Source organism: Mesoplodon bidens (genome assembly GCF_964165515.1).
Source record: "Mesoplodon bidens genome assembly, chromosome: 14".
In the NCBI taxonomy this organism is placed as follows: Eukaryota; Metazoa; Chordata; class Mammalia; order Artiodactyla; family Ziphiidae; genus Mesoplodon; species Mesoplodon bidens.
Genome location: NC_138170.1, coordinates 53,683,110 through 53,710,825, shown reverse-complemented (window position 1 = coordinate 53,710,825; position 27,716 = coordinate 53,683,110). Strand labels below are relative to the sequence as shown.

Below are 27,716 nucleotides of genomic sequence, written 5' to 3'. Positions count from 1 at the left end.
ACTAATGCATGTCATTCTCTCCTTTCCCATTGCCTCAAAACCCTCTTGTTACAGAGTGTTTATAATGTATTTCTAGAACGCACTCTGCTAGATGGCCTACCATTTCTTTGAAGCAAAAGTTCTAAATGTCTAATAGCCATAAACCCCCATCGATCTTAAAGAGATAAATTGGTTGTTTATTTATTCATGTTTTAGTTTCCCCTTAAAAATTAGAATCTATGTCCTCTTAAAAGAAAAGAGAAAAAGACTAACAATTTTTTTTAAACTTAAAAAATGCTGTTTGTTGTAGAGGTTAAAAATATGAACTTGGGAGTCATGCTGCCTGGGCAACCATTTACTAGATATGTGGTCTCAGACAAGTCACTTAATCTCACTGAAGCCTCAGTCTCCTGGTAAAATGGACAAAACAATACCTTCTTCATAGGGTTGTTGTGAGGATTAGTAGCCCGAGTACTGTGAAATGCTTAGCACAGGGTCTGACACAAAGTTCAGTAAAGGCTGGTTCTTATAATTACTGTTATCATTATCTTCCACAGCAGGACCAAATGTTGCTGGATATCCTCTAACGCAATAAAACATAAACACATTTTTTTATTTAAAAAGGAAAAACTTTCTTCCCATTTGAATGGTCTCTTTTTCCCTCTAAATCAGAGTGCTCAGAGGAACCTGTAGAAAACATGGCCTAGTCCCCAGCCTTTGTGGCTAGTATATTAAGATGAAAAGTAATAAATACGATCTGTATTTAAAATTTTTATACTTTTCAGAATGCTCCAAATATATTTTATTATGTATTTTCTTAAAAATCATTACCTTTTATGTTTGTACTATATCTGCTTACATATTAGGTTGACAGAGTACTTTGGAAATATTTTTTTTAAGTCTTTTTCATATTCTTTTCCATTATGGTTTATTATGGGATATTGAATATAGTTCCCTGTGCTGTACAATAGGACTTTGTTGTTTATCTATTCTGTATATAATAGTTTGCCTCTGCTAGTCCCAAACTCCCAATCCAACCTTCCCTCACCAGCCCCCCCTTGGCAACCACAAAAATATTCTTTATTGTTTTGAAAAAGATATGATGAATTTAAAGTAAATTACTCATTCAGAGTACAGAAGCAAAGACCATGGATCTTGTAGTTTTCTTACTTTCACCACTAGATAAGGCCCCATACTTACTTCTGGTTAGTTCGCTGAGGGAAATCCCTATCTTTCTTTAGGAACAGATCACATTTGATGATCCATCAGGGCCAGTCTAGTCTTACAGATACAATTTTAGGTGAATAAATAAATAAAATAAAATCTTATATATTCACATGAGTGTTCTCCTTTGAATGTTCTCCCTGGAGCCCCTTCTTAATCCAGAACGAGTATTTTCCTGAAAATTGATCTCTGTACATTATAATTACATCTCATTTTGGTCCAAGATTGTTTTTCCCACTTTCATACATCTTGGTCATTCTTATTTGGCTGGATGACTTTGGTATTTCCAAAAATCAAATTAGTCTTAAAAGATTTGTAGGGTAACCATATGTCCTAGTTTCACCTGATTTCTCAGATTAACGATTAATAGTGCCCACCCTGTCTCGTTCTCTAAAATGTTCTGGTTATGATCACCCTAGTTATAGACCACCACTGAGAATATTCAGTAGCTTATTTTGCAGGTTCCAAAGGCAATTCAGAAGAGAAGTTAAAAAATCGTTTTAGTGAGTATCAGTATCTGTTGGACTAATCTGCACCTCCCACATTAACTGCTTTGAAGACAGTCATATGCCCTTAGATGAAAAAGTTATTTATGATGCATACCTCCTATTTTTTTTAACCAACCAGATTGCATTTTGGCAATGATTACAATCCATTTGTGGGAGTAGCGGAAATGATCAGTGCATAAAAACAAGTCCATTCAATATCATGCACTCATGAAGTTTGAAGAGTAAGTTAAAACAAATTTACTGAGATTTTTCTTTCCCTTTATTCAAAGGTTTTGTTTTGCTTACTGAAACACAAATATTGTTGGACAAAAAGATAGTAATTCTCTCTGCAATCTGTACTTGTTCAAAGCCGTATTTATTTTACCTGTTTCTGTGATTTGAAAGCAGAGCATGTAATTTATTCTCCTGATTTTTTTTCTTTCTAGTTTACCAGTAAATCAGAAGCTCTATTACTAAAAATACGTGGCGTTATTAACCAGTTGGCATTTGGCATTGACAAAAGGTACTGTTAAAATATTTTTAAAATATCTTTTTATCTTTTTTGTTGTTGTTGTTATTGTCTCATCTGATTATTGTTCTCACAAGTCTTTTGTTTCCTGACCAGGAAAGTGCCTCAGATGGCTGTTCTTAGAGATAATTTCATATTGTCTAATGCTTCTTATATTGTTTAAATATTTGTCAAATTTTACAACAAAAATGTTATATAATAGTTAGTTGGAGACTAGACTAAAACAATGATACTATCATACTTGTTTCCCTGATTTCTTTTACTTCTTTTCCCTCATTTCAGTAGCTTTCCCACTATTATCACTTTTTTATATTGATTAGAAGTGGAATCAATCATTTTAGTGTGTATTTTTCTTAACCTTGCTACTTTCCTTGGTTTTGATTTGAGGTAATTTGGGTCATTTTTTTCCTCCTATAATACATTTATTAGTGCTCTACTTTAAGTTTTGGAATCATATTAATATTCATTCATTCATTTTGAGCAATGCTGTCACCAGTGGCTAGATATAAAACTTGGCTCTTGTATTTACAGTAGAGAGTGGCAGGATATTTGATTGCTAAACTAAATTAGATTCTTTTTTCTTCTTATCCATGTAGCAAATCAACATGTGTGGATCAGAATAAACCACTGTTTGTCACAGCAGGATTGGATTCTTTAAGTCAAATAGGTTGGTGAACTTATTAAGATTGTTCAATGGTTTTTTAATTGGTTATTGATTTTGTCCTACTCCCTGTTCACTTCATCTCCAACATCTCCTAACCATCATTTCCGGTTTCATTATTGTTGCTGTTATTCTTATGTATTTATTTGTATACACAGTATTGATGCAAAATGCATCACATTGACATATTTGTGATGGATGGGATGTTGTCACATAAGAGACTGATTTCTAATCTATATTCCACTAAAAATTTTGCATGTATTTTCTTTCCCTCACTGATTCCCAGATACTTTTTTTTTTTTTTTTTTTTTTTTTTTTTGCGGTACGCGGGCCTCTCACTGTTGTGGCCTCTCCCGTGGCGGAGCACAGGCTCCGGACGTGCAGGCTCAGTGGCCATGGCTCATGGGCCCAGCCGCTTCACGGCATGTGGGATCCTCCCGGACCGGGGCACAAACCCGTATCCCCTGCATCGGCAGGCGGACTCTCAAACACTGCACCACCAGGGAAGCCCTCCAGATATTCTTAAATTTTAGCTCCTTGCGTTTAGAAGAAAACCAGAAGCATAGAGTGGTCAGGAAATTCAAAGCTATATATTATGGGCAATGGTGAAAAATCTGAGATTCAAGTGTTGGAATAAATCAAAAAGAACACAGTTGTACTAACTAGGTATGCCTTAATTTTTCATAATGAAAAATTGCCTCTCATGCAATGGGATGGGTTTCCTAAACTTACAGATGTCCTAGACTCATGAAGCGAAAGAAATTTCAAGAGTTTATATAGTCAAGCTCCTTATCTTCTCACAGAAGCTATTTTCATTGTGGAGATTTTCAGGCCTAGCAAAACTCTATATGCTGGGGTTGGCATAGTTTGGTTTTAACACTCTAATGGACAATAATTTTCTTTTTATTTCCCATCCCCCGTTACTCTTACAAGCTAAAGTTGACTTGACTTCAAATGTAGAGATCTTTGTCATGAGATTGTAGATTGAATTGGAATGAAAAGAATAGAGGTATTAATGAGTGATTATAAAGACTGATTTTTATAATAATTATTATTACCAACTTAATTTCATTAGCAGTGAGAATCACTGTGTGTAATGATAGATAATGCTGATGGAAATCTTTTGCCCATGTAAGTAGTTGGAGGTCAGAAAAGGATTGAAAAATACTGAATTTTAAAAATCATGGAGGGACTTCCCTGGTGGCACAGTGGTTAAGACTCCATGCTCCCAATGCAGGGGGCCAGGGTTCGATCCCTGGTCAGGGAACTAGATCCCACATGCATGCAGCAACTAAGAGTTCACATACCAGAACTAAGGAACCCGTGTGCTGCAACTAAGGAGCTGGTGAGCCGCAACTAAGGAGCCCGCCTGCTGCAACTAAGACCCAGCGCTATCAAATAAATAAAATAAATTTAAAAAAAATCATGGAGCTTGGACCTCATCAAAATTAAAAACTTTTGCTCTTAAAAGCCCATGTGATGCCACGGAGCGGCTAGGCCCGTGAGCCATGGCCACTGAGCCTGCGCATCCGGAGCCTGTGCTCCGCAACGGGAGAGGCCACAACAGTGACAGGCCCGTGTACTGCAAAAAAAGCCCATGTGAAAAGGATAAAAAGACATGCTACAATCTGGGAGAAAATATTTTCAAACTACATATTTTACAAAGGACTAGTATCTGGAATATATATATATATATAAATAACAGTAAAAAAAAAATCCAATTAGAAAATATGCAAAAGAGGACTTCCCCAGTGGGGAAGACTCCACGCTCCCAATGCAGGAGGGCCAGGTTCAATCCCTGGTCAGGGAACTAGATCCCGCATGCATGCCGCAACTAAAGAGTTCACATGCCGCAAGTAAGAAGTCCACATGGGGCTTCCCTGGTGGGGCAGTGGTTAATCCTCCTGCCAGTGCTGGGGACACGGGTTCGAGCCCTGGTCCAGGAAGATTCCACATGCTGCGGAGCAACTAAGGCCATGCGCCACAACTACTGAGCCTGCACTCTAGAGCCCGTGAGCCACAACTACTGAGCCCACGTGCCTAGAGCCTGTGCTCTGCAACAAGAGAAGCCACCACAGTGAGCCCATGCACCACAACGAAGAGTAGCCCCTGCTCGCTGCAACTAGAGAAAGTCCACGTGCAGCAATGAAGACCCAATGCAGCCCCCCCCCAAAAAAAAGAAGTCCACATGCTGCAACTAAGAAGTCTGCCTGCTGCAACTAAACATCCCACGTGCCACAATTAAGACTTGGTGCAGCCTAGATAGATAGATAGATAGAAAGAAAATATGCAAAAGACATGGCCAGATATTTCACTAAAAAGGATATACAAATGGCAAATAAGCACATGAAAAGATGTTTAATATTAATCATTAAGGAAATGCAAATGAGATATCACCACACAGTTATTAGAATAGGTAAAATAAAATATAGTGATAACACCAGATGCTTGTGAGGGAATGTGGGGAAACTGGATCACTCATACATTGCTGGTGGGGATGTAAAATGGTACAGCCACTCTTGAAAACAGTTTGATGGTTTCTTATAAAACTAAACTTGCAGCTACCAAATGACCTAGAAATTGCAGTGTTGGGCATTTATCTGAGAGAAATGAAAACTTATGTTCACGTAAAAATCTGTACACAAATGTTCATGACAGCTTTATTTGTAATAGCCCAAAAGTGGAAACAACCCAGATATCATTCAACAGGTAAGTGGATAAACTGTGGTATATCCCTACCATGGAACACTACTCAGCAATAAAAAAGAACAAACTATTGATACATACAGCAACTTGGGTGAATCTCCAGGGAATTATACTAAATCTTAAAAGCCAATGAGAAAAGGTTATGTACAATATAATTCTATTTATATAAAATTTTGGAATGAAAAAAATTTTTAAATGGAGGAAAGATGAATGGTTTTCAGAGGTTAGGGACAGAACTGTAGGTAGGGAGGTAGGGGGAGGAATCGAGAAGGAGGTAGGTGTGGTTATAAAAGGGCAACACAAGGGATCCTTCTCGGAATGGAACTGTTCAGTATCTTGACTGTGGTAGTGGATACATGAACCTACAAAGGTGATAAAATTCTCTACAACTTAATACACACACACACACAAATGAGGACAAGGAAGAGACTTGGGAAATCTAAATAAGATCAGTGGATTATATCAGTGTCTTACCCACCAAAGTGGTAAGGAGGCCCTGAAAGATCAAGAGTGAAACAGTCTTAGTGAACAATGTAGATGCTAGAATACAAAGAATGACAAATCTCAGACTGTGGGTTGAAAATTGCCAAGAAGTGGCAGCATATTTTCAAATTTTTCATATTAACTTAATTTTAACTTAAATTATACAAGCAATACATAAAGACATTCTCCTTATAAAATCTTGAAATAGTACATATTAGGATCAAGTTTAATATTCCAGACCATTTTCTATATATGTGAATGTGGTATAGAAAAAACTATTTTTTTGTTTTTTAATGTAATTTTTATTTTACATTGGAGTATAATTGATTTACAATGTTGTGTTAGTTTCAGGTATACAGCAAAGTGATTCAGTTATACATATACATATATCCATTCTTTTTTCAGATCCTTTTCCCATATAGGTTATTACAGAATATTGAGTAGAGTTCCCTGTGCTATACAGTAGGTCCTTGTTGATTGTCTTTTTATATATAGTAGTGTGTATATGTTAATCCCAAACTCCTAATTTATCCCTCCCCCACCTTACCCCTTTGGTAATCATAAGTTTGTTTTCGAAGTCTGTGAGTCTATTTCTGTGTTGTAAATAAGTTCACTTGCCCCATTTTTTTAGATCCACATATGATATCATGTGATATTTGTCTTTCTCTGACTTACTTCACTTAGTATGATAATCTCTAGGTCCATCCACGTTGCTGCAAATGGCATTATTTCACTCTTTTTTATGGCTGAGTAATATTCCATTGTATATATGTACCATATCTTTTTTTTTATTGGAGTATAATTGCTTTACCATGTTGTGTCAGTTTCTGCTGTAGAACAAAGTGAATCAGCTATATGTATACATATATCTCCTCCCTCTTGAGCCTCCCTCCCACCCGCCCCCATCCCATGTGATGACCCCATGCTCTAGGTCATCATAGAGCGCCGAGCTGAGCTCCCTGTGCTATACAGCAGCTTCCCACTAGCTATCTATTTTACACATGGCAGTGTGTATATATCAGTGCTACTCTCCCAATTCATCCCATACTCCCCTTTCCCCACTGCATCCACAAGTCCATTCTCTACGTCTGCATCTCTTTTCCTGCCCTGCAAATAGGTTCATCAGTACCATTAGAAAAAACTATGTTTTAACATAATTGTATCATTCTATATCATTTTAAAGTTTTCCTTTTTTACTCAATACACCTTAGTGATTTTTCCATATTAATGCTACATGTAAGTCTATTTGGTACTTTGACTGCTGGATAGTGTTATAGAGCATGGCTGTGCATAGTAATTTAGTTCACTATACCTCTATTGATGGACATTTCGGTTGTGGCCAGTTTTTCACTAATACAAGTGATGCAGCCATGTGAAATCCTTAATGCATGTATGCAGGTATTTCTAGGGTAAACACCCAAAACTGGAATTGCTGGTTAACAGAGTTTGACCTTTTTTAGTATTTTCATAGTATTCACTAGTGCCTTATTACCCTCTGATTTAGCTGTCCCAATTTGCATTCTACTCATTAGCACATAAGAATAACTGTTTCCTTACACATTTATGAACACATGGGAATATCAAACTTTACATTTTTGCCGAGCAGCAATTTAAGTGTGGGGAAAGAGAATTATAGTTTACTCATTACTCTATCTCCTCTTCCTCTGGTACTAGAATCTGCCCCAGTGGCCTTGCTACACTGGGTTGGGGTAAATTTTAATAGTGACTATAGGAGAGGAGAAATGAGTGATCTAAGATTTACATTTTTATAAGTATCCTCTGTTTTATTGATAGAGTTTGTAATGTTTTAGTCAATGCAGTCATTTGGAGTAAAACTTCCAATTTTAGGATCTCCTCCTGTTCCTGACAATGACATTGGAAAGCTTCGTGCCCATTCGCCAATGGAATTGTGGAAAAAAGTGTATGAAAAGCTCTTTCCACCAAAGGTATGCATTTCTAATTCTTTTAAAGCAAGAATTTTCAGCACTATTCAACAGTTATTGGGAAACGTTTCAGCAGGCCTATTATAGTAACTTTGTTTTCTACTCACATGCTCAAAAATCAATTAAACATTTGCTAAAAATCTACTGTATATGAGGCACTGTGGGGCTTAAAAGATGCGTAAGACACAATTCTCACTCTGCTTCCAAACAGAGCTCTCTCTGGTTGTTAGAGAGGGAGAGGCAGCATCTGAAAGACGAGGGAGAGAGGACCTGGGGGAATTTGAACTGACCCTCAGCAGCGATGGCCAGCTGAGGAACGAGAACTTGGCTTGCAGGGTAGCTGATACCCCGCATTGAAGGTTTTGGGCTATGGGCATGAAATGATTTGAAGAATTGTGATTTCAGAGTATCAACACGTTAAAAGATGTCAAGGACCCTGCCAGAGACCCTCAGTATGCTGAAAGCGAAGTTGATGAAATGCGAATTCAGAAGGATCAGGTATTATCCTAAACATTTATTTTATTTCATCTTAAGTTTTATCACAGAAATATCCTTAGAATTCCATAAATTTTTCTCAATTTATTTAGTTAATTTTTTACTTTTAAAATTATTTAAATAGTACATCTTCACTATATATTAAAAAATTCTGATATGCATGAAGAAGGAACTAAAAATCACCTATCCTTCTACCACCCAGAGATGACTTGGTGTTCACATATCCTTTTTGGACTTCCCAGTTTACTTTATGTTGAAGATGGGTAGTGATTCTTACCTCACTGTTGGGGAGACACTTCCATAATATTCTTTTGTTTGTGGAATTATTTAAAAGGTTTTGTTTTTTATTAGGACATTTAGATGTATCTATACTTTTCTTGTATCAGAAAAATTAAGGACTGAAAGCACACAAACGCAGCTGACAAAACCCAGAGTCTCTCAGGAAAGTGATTAAAAGTGGAGACTGCTTTCCATATATGCCAGATAGCACCATTTGTGATACACAGTCTAATGTAAGAATGCAAAAGTTGGTAAATTCATCATGGTCCAATATTTAGATTTTCCCAGATCTCCTTTTAGTTTGATAAAATGAGACGCTGTACAGAACATGCCCTTACTATAAGCACAGTAAATTGAATGCCCTGACCACCTCTCAGGTGGGATTTATAGAGCTGTGTAACTTGGGCAGTCACATTGTTGCAAGGATAACCTGAAAGCAACCACCCACTGCAAGCGGGGACCAGCGTCTTTTTCTCAGCACTAGCCTTTCACCTTCAGGGGCTCTAGAATAAGTAAGCAAAACATTTAAGTACAGAAGACTTTTGAAAAATATGTCATGAATATTTAGAGGGTGTTGTAGCTGTAGCAAAGTAAGAGACAGGTTGTAGGGACACTAAAATGACCTCATGTAACCCTTATTATGTGTGCAGGTTGGCTACAGAGATTAGTTGGATGTCATCTCTGAATTAATATTTATCTAGGAGTTAATGACTAACTGCCATTGTTGATAAGAGTATCTGTTTATATTATATAGTGATCCCTTTTTTTACACACACACACACATATATTATTAAAGCACTAGAGTATTTCTGAGCATCATGAGTTTTCACATTCAAATACATCTTCCCTAACTGACCTAAAACCATATGAATTTTGAGTGGAACTGGAAGGCAGCCCCATAATATCTTTCTTTACTCAACCCTTGTACCTCACTAATTCTACATTCTCTTGACTGAGAGATTTTTTTTAACTCACCTGAAAAGTTATAATATCCTAATTTTGCCTCTTTCATAGTATTTTATTCATGGTATTTTAGTAGATGAATTGATGTTAGTTTGCACATGTAGTACCTTAACATAATTTTATGCTTCTGCTTTAAAAGTCATGCTAATGATTACCAGTTGATGCTCAATTATTTTATTGATGACCATTTCCAAATTTTGACATTCTAATATCCAAAACTTTAAATTTATATATTCTCTCAGTTTGCTGTCTGTAGAAGAGAGAAACTACTAGCACAGAATCTCAAAGCAATGCCCTCACCGTTAGCATTGGTAAAAATAATTCAATTAAAGAAAGTTTGTGATAACTGATTACTATTTATTCTTTATGAGCTAACAATCTGTGAAACCATAAGTTACTGGTAAGATAACTGGTGAACTGAGCTAACTTCATTAGAAGAAATAAACGAAGCTATAAAGGCTACTCCAGAGTTAATACTATAAAAAATCCTTCTGAAGTCTTTATACGGTTTTGAAACTTTCAACATTTAAATTTTAATAACTTAGAGTATAGGTATGAAAGAGACAATCTGCAATTTTTTTTCTGAAAACGAGAATGCAATTTTCTTTTCCTAGCAAAAATGAACTTCAGTTATGTTAGCCAAAGGGCATGATTGCCTTATCTTGCAGAGTAACCACTTTTTGCTTATCTGAAATAATAATATACTTTGTACACTTAGACATTGAACAACATGTAAGAGACCAGGAGGCAATCCCCTTAGATGATCCCTTTTGCAGGTCAGTCATCTCATGCAGGATATTCACCCCCACTAAAAGTTATCTCTGTTTTATGAATTGTGAAAGGAACATATACTCATTGTGAAAAAAATCAAGACATGGAAGTATATAACAGAAAATGGAAGTGTCCTGCCCTCTCTCCACCTATTTGCCTTTTTCATGTGGTACTAAGACCACTATTGTTTTTGCTGGCTGCCTATGAAGTCAAGTGTGAATGAGCACTGATGTATTTAATCAGTCCTTACTGGGAGATGTCTAAGCCATTTCCAATTGTGTGCCAATATACACAGTTCAGTGAATATCCTTCTATTGCTGTTCTTCTGCTTTTCTCTATTATACTTATTGATAAAACTCTAAAGGTACAATCACTGGGTCAAATGATATGTACATTTTAAACATTGATACTCTGCTAACTTCAACCACAATTTGACAAGAGTTGAACAGCAAATATTTAAAAATAAGATCACTTTTATATACTTAAAGTATGTCAAATGCTTAATTTTGTTAGTTGAAAAACAACTTGTATGTACTATATAGTGTATATTTTGTCTGAAACTTTAATAAATTCATCTCCAAGTGCTGCTTTGGTGACACAGAAACTCTGAAGACTGCATTTCTAGAAAATAAATCCTAAGTATAATTATTTATAAAACAGTTGTCAAGAAATTTGGAGAATGATAATGTTATAAAGGATACACTGTCATGCCCAAAAAAATGCTAAGGCAGTTTTAAGGTGCCTAGTTTTAAAATTTTAAGTTTTTTTGCAAGTAATACATATTTTTGTTTTAGGAACTGGAACAGTACAAAAGAAGTTCTTCCAAGTCTTGGAAACAAATTGAGCTTGATTCCTGAACCTAATGCAACTATAGGGTATTTATTTCTTCTTTTCCAAATACAAGTAAGATTATTTTATTACTTAATATTATAGTAATAAGTGAGGAAAGTCTAGATTTGTAATTTGTTAAAGGAAAAGTGGAATTTCTTGTATTAGTGCAACTCCCTGCATACTTTTAACTCTCTTAAATGGGAAAAATTTGTATAATTACATGCAATATTTTTTTAAAAATAAAAAGAATCTTGAAGGACCTACCTTTAACATGTTTAAGTAGTGTATACTTGGTTCAGCGTCTATAAGTTTCTGCTTATGTTTTCAGGAATATGAAAGCAAGAGCATTTAGTTAACAGTTTTGAGTATAAGGTTAAGCATTTATATTAGACACATTCCTTCTCTAAGGAGTTCTCAGCTGTGTCTGGTAAGAAAAGTAGAATTGGAGTCACTTTCACAGGTGTCGTCATTTTACTCTAATTAATGGTGAGGCACAAGAAGCATCTGAAGTACTTTTTTAAAATGCACATTTCTGAGCAGCAATCAAGATGGTGGAGTAGCAGGATGTGAAGCTCACCTTCTCCCACAAATACATCAAAAATACATCTACATGTGGAACGATTCTCACAGAATATCTACTGAACACTGGCAGAAGACCTCAGACTGCTGAAAGGGCAAGAAAATCTCCAGGTAGCCAGGTAGGAGAAAAGAAAACAAGAAAGGAATGGAGATGGGACCTGCACCCCTGGGAGGGAGCTATGAAAGAGGAAAGGTTCCTGCACCCAGGAAAGCCCCTTCACTGGTGGGGAGATCTGCTGGGACAGAGGGCAGGTTCAGAGACTCAGAGGAGAATGCAGCAGCCGGTTTGTGGCAGCCAGAGCAGAGGGAAAACTGCACAGATGGTCTGTGCAGTGCTGCTGCCCTGCACTCACCAGCCTGAGATGCAGGTCCACCAGTGCGGGTGGGGACTGGGTGCCGGAACTCGGGCTTTGGAGATCAGACCCAGGGAGAGGACTGGGGTTGGCTGCGCAGAAACAGCCTGGGGCGGCTGGAATCTAGTGCAGTAGTGCGACTGCAACTGATGGTGTATGGGGAGGAAGCCTGGGCTGCCTTAGAGGCCACGTGCCATTGTTTGGGGGTGCACGAGGGAAGGGGTGGGACCGCCATTGTAGCCTTTTTCTCTGTGTGCACTCACAGAGGGCAGGACACCACATGCACGGGCTCCAGGAGCCGCCTGGAGGGAGGCAAGCCACCGCCTCCCTCACAGACTCTAGGAGCAGTCTCCAGCCACCTCTGCTCCTGTCACGTGCTCTGGGGGCACACCAGAGCCACCACTGCTGCCAAGAACCCCAAGACCAGGCACCAGCCGCTGCATCTGCACACCCCTATCAGTCAAGGGGATAACAACCAGCACACGCTGAGGAAAGAGTCAACAGGCATCCATAATAAAAACAGACCTTGCACCAAATATATTAAACTCACACAAGCTACACAGGGACATCCCCACATATAAATAGCTCTCCAAGATCACAGTAGATAATTGTTTCTCCTAAACTCACAGAGTAAGAGACATATGAGTAAAATGAAGAAGCAGAGGAACCACTCTCAGTTAAAAGACCAAGAGAATTCCCCCGAAAGAACAAATAATGAAACAGACCTCTTTAGTCTAATAGACACCAATTTCAAAAAGGAGATAATGAAAATAAATACTGAAGGAATTAAGAAAGGCTATCAACAGAAATGCAGAGTACTGTAAAAAGGAACTAGAAACTATAAAAAGGAACCCAGAAAAATTAGAAAACTCATTTGCAGAGATGAAAGCTGAGCTAAAGGCAGTGAATAGCAAAATGAATAATGCAGAAGAATGAATAAGTGATCTGGAAGATAGATAGAATAATGGAAGTCACCCAATCAGGACAGCAGACAAAGCCAAATGAAAAAAAAAATTGAAAGCAATATGAGAGACCGATAGGATAATATAAAGCATGCCAATCAATGCATAATAGGGATTCCAGAAGGGGAAGACAGAGAAAAGGGGATCAAAAATGTATTTGAAGAAATTATGGCTGAAAGTTTCCCAAACATAAAGAAGGAAACATATCCAGGTACAGGAAGCACAGAGGGTCCCAAACAAGATAAACCCAAACAGACCTACACCAAAACATATTATAATAAAAATGGCAAAAGTTAAAGAGAGGATTCTAAAGGCAGCAAGAGAAAAACTAAAGAGTTAATTACAAGGGAACCCCCATAAGGCTATTACCATCTGGCCTCTACAGAAACGTTTGCAGGCCAGAAGGGAGTGGCAAGATACATTCAAAGTCCTGAAAGGAAAAACTCTGCAACCTAGGATACTCTACCCAGCAAGATTATTATTTAGAATAGAAGGAGAAATAAAGAATTTCTCAGACAAGCAAAAACTAAAAGAATACAGCGATACTAAACCTATCCTAAAGGAGATATTGAAAGGTCTTCTCTAAGTAGAAGAAAGGAATCTATAGGAAAGAAAATTACAATTGGAAAGTAAATCACTTAAGTAAGCCAGTACACAGATTTAAAAAAACATCAAAAAATTTCTGTGAAAGTGATGATAACCACAATGAACAGCAAAAGGATGGAGATGTAAGAGGACATCAAAATCATAAAATGTGGAGGAGGAGAGTAAGAAAATGTAGGGGTTTTTTTCTTTCCTCTAGAATGTGTTTGAGCCTATATGACTACCAGTCTAAGGCAAATAGATATAGGAAGGGGTTAACATACTTGAAAAACAGGGTAACTACAAATTAAAAACATACAACAGATTCACAAAAACCAAAAAGAAGAGAACATAAGTATAATACAAAAGAAAGTCATCAAACCACAAAAGGAAAAACAAAAAGAAAGGGACAAAGAAGAAATATAAAATTAATGAGAAAATGAGTTTTAAAATGGCAATAAATACATATCTATCAATAATTACCTTAGGGCTTCCCTGGTGGCGCAGTGGTTGAGAGTCGCCTGCCAATGCAGGGGATGCGGATTCGTGCCCCGGTCCAGGAAGATCCCACATGCCACGGAGCGGCTGGGCCCATGAGCCATGGCCACTGAGCCTGCGCGTCCGGAGCCTGTGCTCGCAACGGGAGGGGCCACAACAGTGAGAGGCCCGCATACCGCAAAAGAATAAATAAATAAATAAATAAAAATAAAATAATTACCTTAAATGTCAATGGAGTAAATGCTCCAGTCCAAAGACATGCTCCAGTCCAAAGACATGCTCCAGTCCAAAGACAGAGTGGCAGATTGGATAAAAAACACAAGCCTACGATATGCTGCCTACAAGACACCCACTTTAGGGCAAAGGACACACAAAGACTGAAAGTGAAGGGACGGAAAAAGATATTTCATGCAAACGGAAATGACAAGAGAGCAGGGGTCGTAATACTCAGACAAAATAAACTTTAAAACAAAGGCCATAAAGAAAGATAAAGAGGGATACTATACAATGATAAAAGGTTCAATACAAGAGGAGGATTTTACACTCATCAATATATATGCACCTAATATAGGAGCACCCAGATACATAAAACAAATACTAACTGATGTAAAGGGAGAAATAGACAGGAATACAGTAATAATAGGAGATTTTAACATGCATTCACATCAATGGACAGATCTTCTAGACAGAGAATAAGGCAACAGCGATCCTAAATGATACAGTAGAACAGTTAGACTTAATTGATGTTTTCAGGACATTACATCCAAAAAACCTAGAATACACCTTTTCAAGTGCACATGGAACATTCTCTAGGATTGACCACATACTAGGACACAAGACAAGCCTCAGCAAATTTAAGAGTATAGAAATTATTTCAAGCATCTTTTCTGACCACAATGGCATAAACCTAGGAAGTATCCACAGAAAAAGAAGTGAGAAAAAACGATTACATGGAGATTAAACAACATGCTTCTAAAAAACAGATGGGTCATCGATGAAATCTAAGAGGAAATTTAAAAAATACCTTGAGGGGCTTCCCTGGTGGCGCAGTGGTTGAGAGTCCGCCTGCTGATGCAGGGGATGCGGGTTCGTGCCCCGGTCCGGGAAGATCCCACGTGCCGCAGAGCGGCTAGGCCCGTGAGCCATGGCCGCTGAGCCTGCGCGTCTGGAGCCTGTGCTCTGCAATGGGAGAGGCTACAACAGTGAGAGGCCCACGTATCGCAAAAAAAAAAGAAAAAATACCTTGAGACAAATGACAATAAAAACACAACCATACAAAATCTATGGGATGCAGCAAAAGCAGTTCTTAGCGGGAAGTTCAGAGCAATACAGGCCTTCCTCAAAAAAACAAGAAAAATCTCAAACAACCTAACCTACCACTTAAAAAAATCAGAAAAAGGAGAACAAACAAAACCAAAAGTCAGCAGAAGGAAAGAAATAATAAAGATCAGAGAGGAAATAAATAAAAGAGATTTAAAAAAAATAGAATAAAATCAATAAAACCAAGAGCTGGTTCTTTGAAAGGATAAACAAGATTGACAAACTTCTGGCCAGGCTCACCAAGAAGAAAAGAGAAAGAACCCAAATAAATAAGATATGAAAAAGGATGCATAACAACTGATACCGCAGAAATAGAAAAAACCATAAGGTAATACTATGAACAATTATATGCCAACAAATTCAACAACCTAGAAGAAATGGACAAGTTTCTAGAAACATACAGCCCACCAAAATTAAATCAAGAAGAAATAAGATAATGTGAACCACTGATCACGCGAAGTGAAATAGAATCTGTAATTTAAAAACTCCCTACAGGGACTTCCTTGGTGGTCCAGTGGTCAAGAATCCACCTTCCAATGCAGGGGATGCGGGTTCGATCCCTGGTCAGGGAACTATGATCCCACATGCCATGGGGCAACTAAGCCTGTGCACTCTAGAGCCCGCAAGCCACACCAAGAGAGCCCACATGCCGCAACTACTGAGCCTGTGTGCTCTGGAGCCCGTGCACAACTAGAAAGCCCCGCATGCTGCAGTGACGGAGCCCATGCACTCTAGCGCCTGTGCATCACAACTAGAGAAGCCCGCGTACCGCAACAAAGAACCCAAGTGCTGCAATGAAAGATCCAGCATGCCACAACTAAGACCCGATGCAGCCAAATAAATACATATAATTTAAAAAATAAATAAAAATAAAAACTCCCTACGAACAGAAGTCCAGGACCAAATGGCTTCACAGGCCAATTCTACCAAATATACAAATAAGAACTTGTACTGATCCTTCTCAAACTCTTCCAAAAAATTGAAGAGGAACACTCCAAAATACATTCTATGAAGCCCCCATCACCCTGATAACAAAACCTGACAAAGAGCACCAAAAAAAGAAAATTAAGGCCAATATAGATGCAAAAAACTCAACAAATATTAGCAAACCGAATCCTACAACGCATAAAAAAAGATCATATACCACGACCAAGTGGGATTCATCCCAAGTTCACAAGGAGGGCTCAACATACACAAATCAATCAATGTGATACACCACATAAATGAAAGAAAAGACAAAAACTACATGATCATCTCAATAGACACAGAAAAAACATTTGACAAAATTCAATATCCATTCACGATAAAAACTCTTACCAAAGTGGGTACAGAGGGAACATAATCTCAACATAATAAAAACTATTTATGATAAACACACAGCCAATATAATACTCAATGGTGAAAAGCTGAAAGCCTTCCCACTAAAATCTGGAACAAGACAAGGATGCCCACTCTCACCTCTTCTATTCAACATAGTACTGGAAGTCCTAGCCACAGCAATCAGACAAGAAAAAGAAATAAAAGGTATCCAAATTGGAAGGGAAAAGGTAAAATTGTCATTTTATGCAGATGATATGATGCTATATATAGAAAACCCTAAAGACTCCACACAAAAACTACTAGAACTGATAAACAAATTCAGCATGTAGCAGGATACAAGATTAACATACATAAATCGGTTGCATTTCTTTATACCAACAATGAAATATCAGAAAGGGAATGTGAAAAAAAATAGCTTTTAAAATTGCACCCCAAAAAATAAAATGCTTAGGAATAAACCTGACCAAGGAGGTAAAAGACTTATATGCTGGGCTTCCCTGGTGGCGCAGTGGTTGAGAGTCCGCCTGCCGATGCAGGGGACACGGGTTCGTTCCCCGGACTGGGAAGATCCCACATGCCGCGGAGTGGGTAGGCCCGTGAGCCATGGCCACTGGGCCTGCGCATCTGGAGCCTGTGCTCTGCAACGGGAGAGACCACAACAGTGAGAGGCCCACGTACCGCAAAAAAAAAAAAAAAAAAAAAAAAGACATATGCTGAGAACTATAAAACATTAATAAAGAAGCCTGAAGATGATTCAAAGAAATGGAAAGATATCCCATGCTCTTGGATTGAAAGAATTAATATTGTTAAAATGGCCATACTACCCAAAGCAATCTACAGATTTAATGTAATCCCTATCAAATTACCCATGACATTTTTCACAGAACTAGAATAATCCTAAAATTCATACGGAACCATAAAAGACCCAGAATTGCCAAAGCAATCCTGATGAAAAAGGACAAAGCAGGAAACATAACCCTCCCAGCCTTCAGACAATACTACAAAGCTACAGTAATTGAAATAGCATGGTGCTGGCACAGAAACAGACATATGGATCAACGGAACAGAATAGAGAGCCCAGAAATAAACCCACACACCTATGGTCAATTAATCTTCAACAAAGGAGGCAAGAATACACAATGGGAAAAAGACAGTCTCTTCAGCAAGTGGTGCTGGTAAAGTTGGACAGCCACATGCAAATCAATGAAGTTAGAACACACCCTTTCACCATACACACAAACTCAAAATGACTTAAAGACTTAAACATAAGACATGACGCCATAAAACTCCTAGAAGAGATCATAGGCAAAACATTCTCTGATATAAATTGTACCAATGTTTTCTTAGGTCAGTCTCCCAAGGCAGTAAAAACAAAAATAAACAAATGGGACCTAATCAAACTTACAAACTTTTGCACAGCAAAGGAAACCATAAACAAAACAAAAAGACAACCTACAGAATGGGAGAAAAATTTGCAAACAACACAGCCAACAAGGGCTAAATTTCCAAAATATACAAACAACTCATACAACTGAACAACAAAAAAACCCCAAACAACCCAATTGAAAAATGGGCAGAAGACCTAAACAGACATTTCTCCAAAGAAGAAATACAGATGATCAATAGGCACATGAAAAGATGCTCAACATCACTAATTTTTAAAGATATGCAAATCAAAAGTACAATGAAATACCACCTCACACTGGTCAGAATGGCCATCATTAAAAAGTCTACAAATAACAAATGCTGGAGAGGGAGTGGAGAAAAGAGAACCCTCCTACACTGTTGGTGGGAATGTAAGTTGGTGCAGCCACTGTGGAAAACAGTATGGAGGTTCCTCAGAAAACTGAATATAGAATTACCATATGATCCTGCAATCCCACTCCTGGGCATATATCCAGACAAAACTATAGTTCAAAAAGATACATGCACCCATATGTTCATAGCAGCACTGTTCACAGTAGCCAAGACATGGAAACAACTTAAATGTCCATCAACAGATGAACTGATAAAGATGTGGTACATATATACAATGGAATACTACTCAGCCATAAAAAAGAATGAAATAATGCCATTTGCAGAGATTATCATACTAAGTGAAGTAAGTCAGAAAGAGAAAGACAAATATCATATGATATCATATATATGTAGAATGTAAAATATGACACAAATGAACCTATCTATGAAATAGAAACAGAATCAGGGACACAGAATAGACTGGTGGTTGCCAAGGAGGAGGGGCTGGGAGAGGGTTGGACTGGAAGTTTGGGATTAGCAGATGAAAACTGGTATATACAAAATGGATAAACAAGGTCCTGCTGTATAGCACAGGGAACTATATTCAATATCCTGTGATAAACCATAATGCAAAAGAATATGAAAAAGAATGTATATGTATAACTGAGTCACTTTGCTATACAGCAGTAATTAACACAACATTGTAATTCAACTATACTTCAATAAAAAATAAATTAAAAAAATAAAATAAAATGACACAAATGAACCTATCTATGAAATAGAGAATCACAGACAGAGGGCACTGGTGGTTGCCAAGGGGGAGGGGTTGGGGAGGGATGGAGCGGGAAGTTGTGGTTAGCAGATGCAAGCTTTTATATATAGAATGGATAAACAACAAGGTCCTACTGTATAGCACAGAGAACTATATTCAGTATCCGTGATAAACCATAATGGAAAAGAATATAAAAAAGTATGTATATGTATGTATAACTGAATCACTTTGCTGTACAGCAGAAATTAACACAACACTGTAAATCAACTACATTTCAATTTTTTAAAAAAGAAAAAAAATAAAATGCACATTCCTGAGTCCCCATACCCAGAGATCCTGAATCAGTGGGTCTGGAATGGGGCTCAGTAATCTGCATTTTTCATCAGCACCTCTGGTGATTCTGACATACTTACTTCGAGTATAACTTTTTGAAGAACAGGCAAATTTAAGGAGATAGTCTATCAATAAACAGGCCAAGACTGCATAAGTTAGTAATAACTAAGATAATTTCCAAGGTGTAATAGCCTTTAAGAAGCCTTCAGACTCCTGGAGACTTGTGTATCTGCTAGCCAAGTTCAGTTGCAGTAAGCATAATTGCTGTCATTAAACAGGAAAGTAATTTATTCTCTGTTCTTCCATTTCCACTGTAAAATATGTTGACTCTAATATGCCATGCACCCAGCTTCAAATAAGCACACTTACTAACCTCAAGAACACCAAGATTGATGAGTGGTATCCAAGTGGATAGCAAACTGCCTGGTTATTGTAATGAAATATGACTTCCTAAACTAGTTACAATGCATGTGGTTCCAACACTCTGGAAAACAATTTCACCATGTCTACAAGGAACTGCAGTCTTAGGAGCAGACAGGCTCCCTGCTTGAGTGCTGTGGAGAAAGAGCTCCCTTTAAATCAACAGTGAACGTTTTGATCTCAGAAATATCACTGACTTGGTGGGGATAGGAATTTTTATTATATATTTTGATTTTCTTATACATCACTGTCCATTTTTGACTGAGACAAACTGTCACATGTTGAAAGTCATTGTGTTTTTCTAAGATGGTATCACTAACATTTAATAGCTTGAAGTCACGTGCTATGTCAATTTTCCAAATGTTTCTGAGCTAGAATGAAATTCATCTGCATATGAATAGTAGAAAGTGTTTCCACTTACATTGTACACCCATATCTTTAGTAAGCTGAAATCAGTGATTTCAAAAGAGGTTCCTGTGGGACTCTCTTTGAACTACTTTAATAGATTATCATCTCCAGAATTGTCTATAACTGATGTGACATATATAATCTGTAAGACATTATGTAACTATTACACCATAATCATCAGTGTCAAAGACCTTTTATAAAAATTGACAGTACTATTCTGGTACTTTACCAATGTCTGCAGATCCTTAAATACTGTTCTAAGAAATAGAATTTTACTGTGGTCTCCTTAATGAAATGATCTTTCCCACTATAATGTGAGATCTTTCAAATACTATAATTTGTCATTCATTACAAGTTAGGTCACAGTAACTGAACAAGTTCATGTACTATCTAAGATATTCTCACTCAAAGTTACCATGGTAACATGAAGACAGTTTCATTTCAGACTTGTACATGAATTACTTGAAGATCAGAAAGATCAGTCATTTAGTCCAGAACCCACTTTTAATAATCTATATACATCATTTAATCCCTAAAAATATGTATCTATCAGCATTCTTTCTCTTTACAATTCAAGAACATGAATTCCTAGTGTGCGACTCTGTTCTTAGTGTAAATGTTGTGTCAATTGAGCATCTTTTCTATGTGGACTTTAAATAACAACTGCTCTCCAACATTAAAAATACCATTTCTCAGTGCATATACTTTAGTAACATTTACTTTTAATTTTATAAGTAAACTAAGCAGAAAGTGAAAAATAGCAAACTAATCTTTTTGTCTAGTGTGCTGTTCTCAGTTCAGCCCATTTCTGCCATTTTTCATTTTAGCCATCAGTAAAATGAGTGGATGCTGTGTGTCAGGGGTCTTTATCCAACATCTGTCCAACATCCTCTCCATGTGATCAGTTAACTTATGTAGACATGTGCACATAAATAGGGTTTTTAAATGAAAATGAAAGCATTCTTACCCAATTCTGCATGATGCTTTGCTTCAATCAAACCACAACTTTTTCTGTTACTTACAATCATTCAAATGTTTTCTTTTTTACCAAAGCCTTTATCAAATGTAAGCATAAGCTTTAACTGACCTATTTTTCTGTGTCTAGAACAAAGAAAACAAATAGTCACACTAGTCTCCCATAACTTTATGAATTATTATTTACATCTTTGGACCAGCTCAGTCACAATTTCCAAATACCACATGTCCCTCCTGGAATAGCATTCAAGGCCTGAATGGATCCAAGGGGCACAGGGAGTCCTAATGGTTAAAAGTCTTACGAGGTACTATTAAGAATCACGTGACATTCTTATTTCAGAAACTCAAAGCAGTCACGTACATCTAGGAGCTTAAGTTCCATTTCGCAGCAATGTTCTTTACTATCTGCTAATGAGATAATCCCTGATTTTAAAAACAATTATTCCTAGGATGACAAGAACTGGGATAAATGAATACAAAATCAGAAAGTTGGCTGTGAATCTGGATGTTGCACCTGGGCAGGTTCTCTCAACGAATTGAATTCCTTGACTGAAGGCACACATTGGATTAGTTGACATAGAACCATTTGAGTTGCCTGCCAGGGAAAAGATTGACAATGTCAAATATGGTACTTGCAAGGTAATTTAATCAACACGTATTTATCAGATGCCCACTAAGTGCTCAGCATTCTGCTAAGTACTCTTCTTCATGAAGATACAGGAAATTTTAGAGAGCCCAGAATTCATTATTAGATGAAGCAATAGTGAGTGTTGGGGGCCTTGAAGATGGAAATGGGTTTGTTTCCATTTTGGGTGTATATCCAGTACCATAGTACTGGTAAAAATTATGATCACTTAGCACTGAATATCCCAAGGTTACTAATATTATCACCTAAAGATAGATAAAACAACTACTAAATTCTTCCCTGTTCTTTAGGTGTCTTCACAGAGTGGCCTGGGATTTCCAATGGCCAGGAGGGCCTTGCTGTGCTCCCACTGCCTTCTTGTGGGATTAGGGAACAGATTTTCGCCAAAAATGGCTTCACTCAGCTACATACTCTGTACATTTCGGGGAAGAAGAAGCCACTGCAGCCTGCTTCAACCTGTTCAGTAGGTATAGGAACTGATCCATCTAGAATATACTAGAGTTTACCTCAGTATACATTAAGTCTTATCATTTTCTAAAAACATCAGAGTGCCCTTAAGCTATTGACCTTTGACAAGTGACTAGCTTGACTACTGCTTATTGTTTTAAAAATCAGAGAAAGTGTTAGACTCTTCAAAACAAAGTTTTAAATCTATTTTACAATATAGCATTTACTTAAAAAATACATTTCCCTCAAGGAATTGTTTTTTTCAAACTAATATGTAAAAATAAATTCCAAAACTGAATACTTACCACAAGTGAAATTCTGTCCATAGAACTCATTGACTACAAGAATCTCAGAGCAATATTTTTGGAATGTAAAATAACTGAAGATTTTAAAAGGAAGGGGCATTTCTTCTGTGTTTCTTAAGAAAAAGCAAAAAGAAAGAAAGATGAACTTCAATAGGCTCTGGTAGCAGTCCTACCAAATGAAAAGAAAGGCAACCCTTATGTTTCCCAACAGGAATATACATAGTTTTTCATCTCTCATTATAAAAGGTATGTTCACTAGAAAAACTTCAAACCTCACTGAGAAGGATAAAGAAATACCACTGCCCAGAAATAACTACTGTTAACATTTTGGTGATGTATGTAATGTGCATTTATAACATTTTACATAAATGGAATTAAACTCCTCATCCTCTTTCCTAACCTGCTTTTTCAAACAAACGTATGCCTCAGACATCCTTTCAAGTCAGTAAGCATAACACACCATCATTTTTAATCACAGCTTGGTGATCCATTATAGTAGGAACCTTAATTTAACACACCCCTAATGATGGATTGGTGTCTAATTTTATTGGTAAGCACCATTGATACAAACATAAAACAAATAACACACCACATTAGAGGAGGATGTTTGTGATTAAACAGATTTGAGGGTGCTAATGTATGAAGTGAGAACTAAACTATAATACAAGGGGAAAAGGATGGCAAGAACAAGCAGACATTCGTTGTGAAACCTGTTTCAGGAGAAACTTCATGCTGACCTTCTGAGTGGCCTTCTTAGTCCACTCAGGGGCTTTTATCAACCAACAAATATGTATTACATTCTTTCTATTTGCGAGGCACTAGTTCTGGGTGCTTACGGAATTCGAAAGAAGTATCCTACCCCTAAAGACTCAAAATGGTAGTTGGGAGACATAAACTATACATTCTCAAGGCTATAAAAACACACAGTGGTGAACAATCTGTGCTTAGAAAGTATAGAAAACCAGTACTACATGTCCGTGATATTCTTGTATTTAGTATTTATGGTTTCACCAAGTGATCCCCAAACTCCATGACTTTCAGTTATTGGCAGTTTTCTGAGGCACAAAACGGAATTAGCCACATTGAGAGGCTGCTAACTGGAAAGGACAGATCGGAGTCTGGGGAGGATGCAGGGGCAGCGGAAGGACACTCTAGGAAGGCAGAATGGTATGAGCACAGGCATGTGGGACTGGATGGACCAGAAAGGCAGAGGATCCGAAGTGGGAGCGGTGGGAGGTGAGTTTGGAATGGTAGCCATGAACCGGCTATTCCAGGGCCTTGCAGGCAGTTGACATTGAAGGACCATGATAAAAGTCACATTGCAATCAATGTTTTAAGAAAATTAAAGTGCCACCAGCAAGTAGGATGGACCAGAATAAGAGTAGAGTAGGAACAGCAAAAAAGAGAGCAGGCTACAGCAGAAGTTCAAGGATGAGATGACAAAGGCTTGTAAGAGGTTGATGGCCACGGGAAGATGGCTGCCCAGATGGCTAGAGTGCGAAGTGGGAACCGTGTGCCTTCATCTTGTACCATACCACACAAGGCAAACTCAAAAGATCCACGTGCATCTGTGATTTGACATCAGAGAAGAAAACCAGTGTGATTTGGTGACTGATCCAGTGTGTAGGCAGTCCAAGAAGTCATTCATTTATTCACTCAATCCAAATATTTTTGGCAAACCTAATTGGTAAAAGGCCTTGGGCCAGCCACTGAGAAGAGCTATAATGATGAATGAGACACAGCTGCTGCCCTCAAGAGGCTGACTGCAACGTGAGCAGCATGTGGTGGGCTGTGAGACCCAACAAAGGGGCCTTTCAGAGAGGGCTTGCCCTGCCAAGGGAACAACAGCCAGGCTTCGTGCAGGCGGCAGAGGGGGGACAAATGGATCAGTGAAAGACACAGGAGGAGAACTAGGCTGTGTCACAGCAATCCTTGCAGTACATCCGAGAGGGAGGAACCACAGATATAAATTTACTGATGTGGGACCATCTACATTATATTGTTAAAAGGGGGGAAAAGCATGCATACCTTACTCCTTCACAATAGTATGAGCTCATTTTAATTAAAGATTATATAAAAGTCTAGCAAAATACACAACAAAATTTAACTCTGGGTTGTGATACTTCAGGTAACTTTTACTTAACTTCCTTATACATTTCTGTATTGTGTGCATTTCTCCCCCTAAGAACTTGCATTATTTTGTAAGCAGAAAGAACAACAAAGCTATTTCCACTTGTGTTTAAAGGAAGAGGCAGCCGAAAGTGCACATGTTGCAGGCACTCACTCAGGAAAGATGATGACTTGAGGGAAAATACATAAACTCAATGACTAGGAGGTTGATGTGGGGCCTTCAGGAGCGCAGTTTCACCCCCAGTGATGGAGTAGAACCCAGGTGAAGCCTTGGGACGTTGAGATCTTGCAAAGAACCCAACAGCATTTTGATGTTGGCCACTGCCCCCCTCTCAAGAATAATCAATCCCCTTTCCTATAAACCAAATATGTGAAATAGTGCCAGACTGATTGGAGCACATAATGTTTCAAATATGGAAGAGGAGATGCTGCTGAAGATTGGGTCTGTAATTTGCTGGCTTGATCCCATGCCACTGGGGTGATCTTATCTGTGCATTTTTCATAGATGCTAACAAGCCAATTAAGCAACATAGACAAATACAATGTAATGGTGTCACTGTAAAAAAATATCCTCCCTGACTGTTCAAAACCAAACTCACTTGGCTTTATAATATCTCACCTTTTAATAACTCACTACAGTTCATGAAGCGTTTCCACGTTGCTGATCTCATTCCAATCTCATGATCCCTTGAGGCAGGTGGGGCTGAGATCATTATCTCCATTTTATAAGTGAGGAAACTAATTTAGGTAGAAAAGTAACTTGCCAATGGCAACTTGGCAACTTAGTGGTAGGAGGAAGACTCTGACTCCAGGGTCCGTGCTGTCTCCAGGGAGCCACATGCCTCCTGGGAGAGTCTTCACAGCCATGTGATCAGAGCAAAGTCAAGTCTGAGCTTAGTTTTCTTACCTGAACGTGGATTGCTCTGAGAGTTAATTAAACAAATAAATATGATTACATACAATAGCTGCTCAATAGCTTTTTTCTTTGATTTTTTAAAACATCTTTATTGGAGCATAATTGCTTTACAATGGTGGGTTAGTTTCTGCTGTATAACAAAGTGAATCAGCGTCTTTATTTCTGTCGTGCCCTTACATTCTTCAGAACCTTTTTTTAAATTCCATATATATGTGTTAGCATACAGTATTTGTTCTTCTCTTTCTGACCTATTTCACTCTGTATGACAAGACTCAAGGTCCATCCACCTCACTACAAATAACTCATTTTCGTTTCTTTTTATGGCTGAGTAATATTCCATTGTATATATGTGCCACATCTTTATCCATTCATCTGTCGATGGACACTTAGGTTGCTTCCATGTCCTGGCTATTGTAAATAGAGCTGCAATGAACATTGTGGTACGTGACTCTTTTTGAATTATGGTTTTCTCAGGGTATATGCCCAGTAGTGGGATTGCTGGGTCCTATGGTAATTCTATTTTTAGTTTTTTAAGGAACCTCCATACTGTTCTCCATAGTGGTTGTGTAAATTTATATTCCCACCAACAGTGCAAGAGGGTTCCCATTTCTCCACACCCTCTCCAGCATTTATTGCTTGTAGATTTTTTGATGGTGGCCATTCTGACTGGTGTGAGGTGATACCTCATTGTAGTTTTGATTTGCGTTTCTCTAATGATTAGTGATGTTGAGCATCCTTTCATGTGTTTGTTGGCAGTCTGTATGTCTTCTTTGGAGAAATGTCTGTTTAGGTCTTCTGCCCATATTTGGATTGGTTTGTTTTTTTTTGATATTGGGCTGCATGAGCTGCTTGTAAATTTTGGAGATTAATACTTTGTCCGTTGGTTCATTTGCAAATATTTTCTCTCATTCTGGGGGTTGTCTTTTCATCTTGTTTATGGTTTCCTTTGCTGTGCAAAAGCTTTTAAGTTTCATTAGGTCCCATCTGTTTATTTTTGTTTTTATTTCCATTTCTCTAGGAGGTGGGTCAAAAAGGATCTTGCTGGGATTTATGTCATACAGTGTTCTGCCTATGTTTTCCTCTAAGAGTTTTATAGCGTCTGGCCTTACATTTAGGTCTTTAATCCACTTTGAGTTTATTTTTGTGTATGGTGTTAGGGAGTGTTCTAATTTCATTCTTTTACATGTAGCTGTCCAGTTTCCCAGCAGCACTTATTGAAAAGGCTGTCTTTTCTGCATTGTATATCCTTGCCTCCTTTATCAAAAATAAGGTGACCATATGTGCGTGAGTTTATCTCTGGGCTTTCTATCCTGTTCCATTGATGTATATATATATATATATATATATATTTTTTTTTTTTTTTTTTTTTTTTTTTTTTTTTTGGTACATGGGTCTATCACTGCTGCGGCTGCTCCCGTTGCGGAGCACAGGCTCCGGATGCGCAGCCTCCGCGGCCATGGCTCACGGGCCTAGCTGCTCCACGGCATGTGGGATCCTCCCAGACTGGGGCATGAACCCGCGTCCCCTGCATCGGCACGCGGACTCTCAACCACTGCGCCACCATGGAAGCCCCATACTGTCTTGATTACTGTAGCTTTGTAGTATAGTCTGAAGTCCAGGAGCCTGATTCCTCCAGCTCCATTTTTTTCCCTCAAGACTGC

At 38.0% G+C, this 27,716-nt stretch overlaps 2 protein-coding genes across 4 annotated transcripts in view; one reads left to right on the top strand and one right to left on the bottom strand.

Moving 5' to 3' along the window:
• Nucleotides 1-11,604, top strand: part of DYNC2LI1 (dynein cytoplasmic 2 light intermediate chain 1) — a 46,439-nt gene extending 34,835 nt beyond the window's left edge. For 2 of the 3 annotated variants that reach the window (XM_081254186.1, XM_081254184.1), the window contains 5 exons: nt 2,138-2,214; nt 2,817-2,887; nt 7,919-8,016; nt 8,419-8,511; nt 10,593-10,981. In XM_081254186.1, coding sequence (XP_081110312.1) covers nt 2,138-2,214; nt 2,817-2,887; nt 7,919-8,016; nt 8,419-8,511; nt 10,593-10,697 — 444 coding nt within the window. In that variant the 3' untranslated portion in view covers nt 10,698-10,981. Of the gene's footprint in view, nt 1-2,137; nt 2,215-2,816; nt 2,888-7,918; nt 8,017-8,418; nt 8,512-10,592; nt 10,982-11,315 lie in introns of those variants that run through there. The other variant, XM_081254185.1, reaches the window with a different exon arrangement.
• A 10,016-nt stretch (nt 11,605-21,620) lies between these two features.
• The window catches only part of ABCG5 (ATP binding cassette subfamily G member 5), a gene marked incomplete at its 5' end in the record, with an annotated part of 34,480 nt that continues 28,384 nt past the window's right edge, over nt 21,621-27,716 (bottom strand). The window contains 2 exons of the mRNA XM_081255069.1: nt 21,621-22,206; nt 23,010-23,122. Of these exons, the coding sequence (XP_081111195.1) occupies nt 22,013-22,206; nt 23,010-23,122 (307 nt within the window). The 3' untranslated portion in view covers nt 21,621-22,012. The remainder of the gene's footprint in view (nt 22,207-23,009; nt 23,123-27,716) is intronic.